Source organism: Equus asinus, chromosome 30 (genome assembly GCF_041296235.1).
Source record: "Equus asinus isolate D_3611 breed Donkey chromosome 30, EquAss-T2T_v2, whole genome shotgun sequence".
NCBI lineage: Eukaryota > Metazoa > Chordata > Mammalia > Perissodactyla > Equidae > Equus > Equus asinus.
Window position 1 is genome coordinate 22,840,535 of NC_091819.1, and position 9,067 is coordinate 22,849,601.

General features: G+C 48.5%; 1 protein-coding gene across 4 annotated transcripts in view; it reads right to left on the minus strand.

Moving 5' to 3' along the window:
* LIN9 (lin-9 DREAM MuvB core complex component) overlaps positions 1 to 7,899 on the minus strand; it is a 92,630-nt gene extending 84,731 nt beyond the window's left edge. The window contains exons 1-3 of one of the 4 annotated variants that reach the window (XM_044762789.2): positions 7,773 to 7,797; positions 6,574 to 6,673; positions 1,248 to 1,280 (exon numbers count right to left, since the gene is read on the minus strand). Coding sequence is in view for 2 of the 4 variants with exons in the window: in XM_044762787.2 (XP_044618722.1) it covers positions 1,248 to 1,280; positions 7,773 to 7,851 (112 nt within the window). In the remaining 2 variants the exon portion in view is untranslated. Of the gene's footprint in view, positions 1 to 1,247; positions 1,281 to 3,972; positions 4,239 to 6,573; positions 6,674 to 7,772 lie in introns of all 4 variants that reach the window. The other 3 variants (XM_070501651.1, XM_044762787.2, XM_070501652.1) reach the window with 3 other exon arrangements.
* Between the last annotated feature and the right edge of the window lie 1,168 nt (positions 7,900 to 9,067).

Genomic DNA, 9,067 nt, shown 5'->3' on the forward strand with positions numbered 1-9,067 from the left:
TAACCTTGAATTTAGGGCAAATTTCTCAATGTTTTCTGCTTCGATATGTGAAACCCTTGATATCCAAAAATGAACTGTGTGGTGTTTCTATTTTCCTTAATTCAAAGAAATGTCTTCAGAGTTCTATGCAACTAGAAAAAAATCCCATCAAGTAATTGATTAGATATATTACGAAAATAAGGGAGAGATTTTTTATAAAAACAATATAATTATATAGAGACAGAAAAGTGAGAGGAATATAGACAAGATAGTTATTTTTATTTCTTTCTAGTTGCTCATCAGCATTTTGGTTTTTTTCTATAAGAAATTTATATCACTTGTATATATTTTTTTTAAAAGAGGAATGGTTTTAATTTTGGGAGAAAAAGAATAACAGAATACTTTTTCAGATATATATTTTAAGAAGTACAAAAGAAAAGAGGTGGTGGGCCGGACCCATGGCCAAGTGGTTAAGTTTTCGTGCTCCGCTTTGGTGGCCCAGGGTTTCAGCGGTTTGCATCCTGGGTGCAGACTTGGCATCGTTCATCAAGCCATGCTGAGGTAGCATCCCATACAGCACAACCTGAGGGACCTACAACTGGAATACACAACTATGTACTATGTACCGGTTGATCTTGCTAGGCAAATAAATTAGGGTAATTCTGGAAGATACGTACTCAGGACTTACTCTGGTAAACCACCCATTGAAAGCACCACACAGTAGCTTTAAAAACAAAGTATTAATGAACCTTTGAAAATATCTAGATTGGTTCCAAATTTATTCACCCAGTAGAATCTTGCTCAAGAGGTAAAAGTTCCAAATAAATTACATTGAGAGGGTTGGTCTAATGTACTTCCAGAAACAGACAGCAAGACCAAGGAACATGTCTAACTTTTTTCTCAGAAAAAGAAAAGAACTATCATTCTTTTATTTCAAGAGACTTGCATGATCACTTAAAAGGCAAGATTCTTAAAAAATAAATGATTATGCAAAATATAGCATAGCACACTTGTTTAATAAATGCTTTAACTCTACAAAGATCTGTCAGGAACGTTTAGTTAGAAAGTTCTTCAATCAATAATTCTAAGGAAAAAAACAAGGACCAATTCTCCATATGAATTTAAAGTTACGATCAGTGAAAATCAATATTTAAAAGATATAATGAATCATAACTCAGAAAGAAAAGAGAAACACTGTATCCAAATTAATTTAACAAATTAAGTTTCTAGCTTATGCCATACCTAAAGATTCATGCTATGATTCTTACCTTTTAAACTGACAAGGGCTTTTGCTGAAGAGCCTGCAATTAAAACAAATCAATATTATTTCACAATCAAAGTAGAAAAAAAGAACTTGGTTTAAATGTAAAAGTCATCCTTTTAGCTTTAGCAGTGTTGAGTTTGAAGTGATGGTGGGATGCTCCATCAGAAATAACTAGTAGACAATTAAAGCTATAGACCAGAACTCAGATACGGCAAAAAACTGGAGAGAGACATTTGGAAGTCCTGTTGAAGTTGTGAGAACCAAAGACCTTTCCAGAGAGAAAAATGTAGACAGAGAAGAAAAAGAAAGAGTAAGGGACAGAAACAATTTTAGATCCTCATCCAGAAGTATGCTGGCACTGGAGAAGGGAAAGTGAACTGATATTTATTGAGGCAAAGATGAGAAGGGGATAATATAGTGGGGATAAGAGAAAATGGAAATGACCCAGGCACTGTCACAGCAAGAAAGAAGTCCCTTGGAAGTCGAGAATGCAGGCATGTGCAACATTTAAAGATCCAAGCTGGAAAGGGGAGTTCAGAACAGCCAAGATGGGCTGGCATGCAGCTGAAGGGATGCACTGACTAAAGCAAACCATAGTGTATCAGAATAAGCAGGAAGCTCCTCAGACGCACAGAAACTGTACGATTAACAAAGGCCCTCAGGAGATTCTGTTGCAAGGAACTCTCAGGCCCACTTTGAGAAACACCAGGCTACATGTTCCGGTACGAATAAAGGGTAGGATCTAGGGGTGAGGGGAAGTCAAAGAATGGATAGGGAAAGAAGTTTTTACGAAAGAAGGAGAACACTAAATTGAAAAATCTCAGGATTGGACACGTATGTTGCAAAGAAGTTCAAGTCATTTGAAAAATAATAAAGAATGATCTCTCTCCTTTATATGTGGCATCTAACAAAAACCCCCCCAAAAACGAACTCATAGATACAGAGAACAAATTGGCTGATTGCCAGGGGCGAATGGTAGGAGGGTGGGCAAAACAGGTGAAGGGGATTAAAAGATAGAAACTTCCAGTTATAAGATAAGTCAGTCCTGGGGATGTCATAATGCACGGCATGGTGACTACAGTTAACAATACTGTATTGTATATTTGGAAGTTGCTAAAAGAGTAAATCTTAAAAGTTCTCATCACAAGAAAAAAAATCTGTGTTGTGATGGGTGTTAACTAAACTTACTGTGGTGATCAGTTCGTAATATATACATATATCAAAGCATGATGTGGTACACCTAAAACTAACACAATGTTACATGTTAATTGTATCTCAATAAAAAAGAAGTTAACAGAAAAAACCCTTTCTATGCTCTAAAATAGAAATTATTCATGGAATTATAGATGAGTAAAATCTCCCTCTTTTAACTTTAAAAAACCGTTTTGAACACTTTTTCTTTTACTATAGTCAAATTATTACTTCATATCACTCTTCACTTTAAAATTTGTTTTATTTTAGAACCAGCTACTTCTCAGTTACTGTGACATCCATTTATGTTTGAAAGAATATAATCTATGATCAGGCAGTAGTGATGTTATTTGAAAGGTTGGTTTACTTGCATTGAGAAAAGAAATTTTTAAACAGCATGTTCAAAATGTGTGCAAATATCTTTAAGGAGCCAGCCCAATATCATATTACAGAAAACACAAAAAGAAAGGATGCTCTCAGGGGATAAAGTAAGAAAGAACATGAACCAGGAACAAAAATCAGAGAAGACATTAATTCTCCTTTATAAATGAACAATGGATTTTAAATGAGGAGTAACATGAAGTAACACAGTTCCAGCTGTGAAATATTTTTATGCATCTCGGATCCCTAACCCTCAACTGCCTTTTCCTCTGCAGGGCAGTGAGAGGCTTGTAGAGCAGATGCCCCTCGACATGGACGCCACTCTGAATGGGCTCACCCTACCCTCCTGCCTAGACGTGGAGCAGGGTTTACAGGACACCTTAGCTTCTGCGTGCAAACGGAAGTTTAATGACTAAAAGCAGGAAAGCTGGGGGAGCCGTGGGGGAGAGATGCCATGAAGTCTTGCTAAAAAGCCTCCAACAGTACAACACAAGTGGGAAGCAGCAGTAGCAGACAGGGCACATGTCGATGAAGCGACCAAGAGAAGTCTGGTCATCAGAGAAAAAGCAGTAAGCACTCACTCTTCTGGTGAGTATGCAGAGCGCTGACTGCATCCCAGTCCCCGCTCTAGACACAGGGATAGACAGCATGCAGAGCAGCCAAAGTCCCTGCGCTCAGGGAATTTACATTCTATGGGGGGAGACACACACACACATCAAGTGATAAGTGTTACCAGAAAAAACAAAGCAGGGTAATAAGGATACAGAATGTGGGGTGGCGGTTGAGGGAGGGACGACTACTTTTCTATAAGGTGCTCACTATTAGCTTCTCTGAAAGGTGATATTTGAGCAGAGATCTGAAAGAAGAGGCGTGAGCCGCAAGGACATCTATTCCTGCTCCATGAAGGCAAGAACTATATCTTCGGGATTCTGACCTACTCCCTTTTTCCTCTTTTGAGAGACAGCACAGCACAGTGGTTAAGAGCACAGATCGAGCTGAGCTGTGTTTGAATCTTGGCTCTGCTACTTTCTCGCTGTGTTACTTTAAGCTCTCTGTGCTGATTAATTTGTAAAATGGGGATTAAATGAGTTAATCTATGTAAAAGCACTTAGAGAACAATGCAGAGAGCACATGGCTAATTTTTATATCATGCTTACTGTATTACTATAATCAATCAAAAAACTATAAGGTGAGGCCAGCCTAGTGGCGCAGCAGTTAAGTTCAGGCACTCTGCTTCAGCAGCCCGGGCTTCGCCGGTTCAGATCCTGGGCGAGGACCTATGAACCACTTGTCAAGCCATGCTGTGGTAGGCATCCCACATATAAAACAGAGGAAGACGGGTATGGATGTTAGCTCAGGGCCAGTCTTCTTCAGGAAAAAAAGAGGAGGATTAGCAGCAGATACTAGCTCAGGGCGAAACTTCCTGAAGGAAAAAAAAAAAAACCACCATAAGGTTAAGAACACAGATTTTACAGGCAAGTGAATTTCATTAAGTTAGAATCCTGCTGTAACTGGGTATGTCCATTCATTCATTCAACAAATACTCACTGAATGCCTCCACAGCACTCTTCTAGGAGCTGGGGTTACCCGAGGGAAAATAGAGACACAGCCTCTGCTCTCAGGGAGCTGACCCTCTAGTGGGAGGAGACACACAATAAACAAGTCCATAAAAGGAGAACTGTACTCGGGCAGTGGCTATAAAGAAAACAAACAAGGTGATGGCAAGGTGGGGGAGCAACTTCAGCAGGGCTGTGAGGGGGGCTTCTCTGAGGTCACACCTGAAAAGGACCAGCCAGGAGAGAGCAGGCCAAAGCTCCAAGCTGGGAAGAAGCAGGAGGTAAAAAAGCCCTGAGGGAGAACATTTAGAATATTCAAGGAAGACGGGGGCACGGGAAGAGGGGTATGAAAACACATGAGAGAAGTCAAGCAGAGGTTCCACGTGGAAGGGGAATGCAAGCCTGAAGAAAGAGAAATGGTGCTTCTCTGTGCGGCTTCTAACCAAAGCTAACCAAACACACATTAACAAATGCAAAGCTGCACGGTGACAGCCACCACTAAGAAGTTAGAGTGGTATGAAAAGATTTAACAAGAGGGTGTAACCGTTGTCAAGGAGGACAGAACATAGCTCTCTGAAAAAGCTTACAGAGGAATCTAAAGGAGTAAGTAGAAGTTAACTGGAAGTGAGGAGAAGGAAGAGCCCTCCAGGTAGCGAGAACAGCATGTGCAAAGGCCCTATAACAAAGAAAGCCTGGTGAGTGCAGGGAATAAAAAAGTCTGAGTTAGCTCAAAGGGATGGAAGGCGAGGAAGAGAGGTACAAAGTGAAGCTGGAGAGGTGGGGAGTGGCCAGACCACACAGGGTCTTGTAGCTACTGAGGTGTTTTAAGCAGCAGGAGACACATACATTCTGCAAGGACCACTCTGGCTGCGTGTGGGTTGAGGGGAGGAGGTGATGCCTTAACAGGAGGCTGAGTGATTAGTACAGAAGAGATGGTAACAGCCTGGGCTAGGGTGATGGTGAGAAGCAGGCAGAACTGAGAGACATTTAGGAGGTAAAAGTTACAAGATTTAGTAAAGACTTAAATATGGGAAGTGAAAGAGAGGCAAGTGCTGAAGACACCCTCTAGGTCTCAGCTGAATGCACAGCGGAGACACTCATTAAGACAGAAGCCACTGGAAGGACCTCTGTCCTGGGGCGGGACCAGGAGGGAGATCTAGAACCCAGGAAGTCTGAGGGGCCTCTGAGGCATCCAGGAGGAGATGTGAAACAGGCAAGAGATATCACGTCTAGGAGCTCGGAGGAAAGGTCTGGGCTGAGGACAGCCTCAGTTTCCCATTTATAAAATCAGACTCCTAAGAGGACTTAGCTCAACTGAAATGAGGATTAAATGAGCAAATGTATGTAAAATGCTTTGCACAGCATCTGGTTCGCAGTAAGTACTCAAGTAATGGTAGCTTTTATCATTGATAACGTTATACGGGCTACTGGCTTATTAGGTAGCCCCCTTGACTAAACTTGGCAAAGAAACATGTTGCTATTTCCGGTATTAAATTGAAATCACTTTCCCTTTTCAAGACTTTGCTCCAGTTTCATTAATAAAGCCTCTTACTCTGCATTAAATTCCATGTAAGTATTTACGTGTACCTGATTTGTGGTACTCTGTGACAGACCAGGTAAGGTGATCCTTGCTTTCAATGAGCCGGGGTCAAGCTCAGCAAGACACCAGCACACAAACATGCAGGCCCACACACACAAACATGCACGCTCACACCCTCCCAACTACCAGAGATGTTACAAAGCAGTATCAGTGATGACTTCCACAGTTTCAGAATGCAACTGGAATTTGAACCCTAGTATGACTCCTAAGCCTCCACGAAGAACCACACTAAGTCCTCAATTAACGCCCAATGGTGAGAGCAAACATTCCAAATGACAGGTATAAGAAAGCCACTTAAAACACCTTTCCCTTCAAGAGAATGACTACAGCAACCAAAATAAAGCTCTGGCGGCGGTGACTTCTGAGAGGTGACCAAACGTCTTCATGATCAAGACAGCAAGGATTTCCAGACAAGCGCCCTGTGCTGAGCAGGCCCACCCTCGTGCGGGAGCCTCCAAACAAGAAACGACCAAACTCACGGACGCTCTCCAGCTGCGCCCTGTCCCATACAGTAGCCACCAGCCACACGTGACTGCTGAAACTTAAATTAACGAAGACCAAGCGAAACTTACAATTCAGGTCCTCAGTCACCCTAGGCTCACCTGGAGCTCCACAGCGCACGGGCCTCGTGGCTACCGTACTGGACACTGCAAAAGAGCACAGCTCGATCCCCGGAAAGGTCCACCGGAACTCAGCGCTGGCCTAGAGCAAATTTAAAACACCAACGCCTTCCATTCAACTTTTCACCAACTTGAACAACTTCAGCTGTTGGTTCAAGTTTACGACACATGAAGAGTGGCTGACCCCACAAAGAACACGGACTCGGCTGTCTTCAGCCCTCACTGTAAAAGTGTCGACGGGCCTCTCGCACGGACGGATTGAACATGGACCCTCTTGCTTGTGTTACACTAAAACTCTCACAAACGACACCTATCCGTAAACGGGAGAGTGAGCGTGGATGGGGACCTTCCTGTCATTAACCAAGACAGCCGCCTTTTTTGTTTACCTTCGACAACACTGCACATCACAAAATTACGCGCTCTGCCCTGAAGCTGTGAGATGAGTGCTTCCACTTGCTAAACCCAGGTGAGCATCCGCGTCCGAGACGCAGGGGGAGTGACAGGGTGGGTGTCAGGGAGGGGACAGGGCATGCACGCGGCAGGGTCGCCCCCGCGCCGCCAGGGACCCCCGAGCGCCTGCAGACGCGCGCGCGGGCGGGAGGCGCGGGCTGGGGGCTGCCTGCGCGCTCGCGTGCCCGTCGGACCCTCCCGCAAAGGTCCGTGGCCACCTGTGGTCCCCGGGGAAGGGGCCAGCCCTTTGACACGGAAACGCTTCCCGGCTGGACACCCAGAGGAGGGAGGGGAGCAGGCGCGGCTCCCGGGTGCCTGAGGGCAGCGCCCGGGACGGGACCGCCGGGGGCCGCGGCCCGAGGGGGGCGCCCGGCCGGCGGCTTACGTAAGCCGGGCGCCTCCGCGCCGGCAGCCCCGGGCCGCGGCCGCTCTGCCCCCGCCTCGGCCTGCCCGGCGCGGGCCAGGGGCGCGGCGCCGCCTCCGCCGGCACGGGCTGCGCCCCGGCTTTCGGCTTCCGGCCCCGGCGCTCCCGCAGCCCAGAAAGCAGCGCACCGACACCATAACAAAGGCGGCGACGCGGCGGCAGCCCCGGGGTGCGAGGACCCGGGGCCGCGGGGGCGCTGCCAGTCGGCCCCCGTGCCCGGCGCGGGGCTCGGCGACCCGGTTCGGCCGCAGCAGCGCGGGGGCGGGCGGCCGGGGGCGGCGGGGGGGTGCTCCGAGCGGCTACTCACTCTCGTCAGGCAACTGGTCGAGCTCCGCCATCTTGAACGAGCCGCGCCGCTTTTTCAAAGGCTGCCCGCCGCGGTGCATTGTGGGGCGGAGACTGTCTTTGCGAGGGAGGTTCGAATGCGGAGCTCGCGGCCCGGCGCGGCGCGGCCGGCGGAGGCGGGCCCGGCGCGGCGCCGCCCGGGGAGGGTGCCCCGCGGGCGCCGCGCCCCTCCGCCCCGGCCCCGGGCCCGGCCCGAGGGCGGGCGGGGAGGGAGGCCGCGCCGAGAGGCTCGGCGGCGGAGCGCGGGGGGGCAGCGCGGGCTCCGCGGCCCGGCGGCCCGGCTCCCGGCGCGCGTCTCGCGGCCCGCGCTGCAGCTGCGGGCGCTGCAGGCTGTTCGTTCCGAGGGGCAGAGGGAGGCCGGCGGGACTGGGAGGCGGCACCTGTGGGCCCGGCGCGGGAGGAAGCCCTGGTGCGCGGTCACGTTACCCGAGGGGGCTCAGCTCCAAGTCGGTTTCTCAGGGCTGCAAAGCCTACGCTGCTCCGGCGAGGCGTCCCCTCCCTCCTCGGAGGGCTGGCCCAAGGAGCCCCGCAGCTCGTCCCGCCATCGCTCGGCGCTCGCCCGCCGCGGAGCCCGCGCCTCCCGGACGTCAGGACCGGGGCTGCGTGGAGCTGGGCGGAGGGACCTTGAGAGGTCGCGAAGTTAGTCGTTTAGGGCCGCGTCTCAGCTGTTCGGCTCAGCTCTTTCGACCCGAGACCGTGTAGGGAGCTGGGAGAGAATTACAGAACCAGTCGCTGGGGGACACAGACAGAAATCGACAGTGACACCACGAGATGATCGAGTACCCCGATCGAAGTGTTAGGAGACTCTGGATGAGGATTCATCCGGTTTTGAAAGAAGTCCGGGGAAAGATTTCACAACTCCTGTCTCTAACACTCTGCAGTTATAAACCACTGTTGCTTTTCAATAATTCACTTAACAAATGTTCCTGAGCTCCAATCCTTTCTTTCCAGGAATTTATGGAGGGTGGGGAGGGGGGTAATTAAGCAATGAAAATACAACATGGGTGAATTCCAGGAACTGAAAAGTAAAGAGATGGTAGACCCAGATGAGGACAGAGCAGGACACAGAGGCCAAGCTAAGCAGGTGGGCTTGCTAAGAGCCTGGGAGGATGGAGTTGGGTTCTACCTAATGGGGATGGCATGTTTCCGTTTGTTGGAGAACAAAAATGTGGGAAATGGATCAGAGTGTGACAAGATGGCAGTCCTGGGAATGAGGAGGAAGCTTGTTGGGCAGTCAGGCAGGCAAAGGCCAGGAGA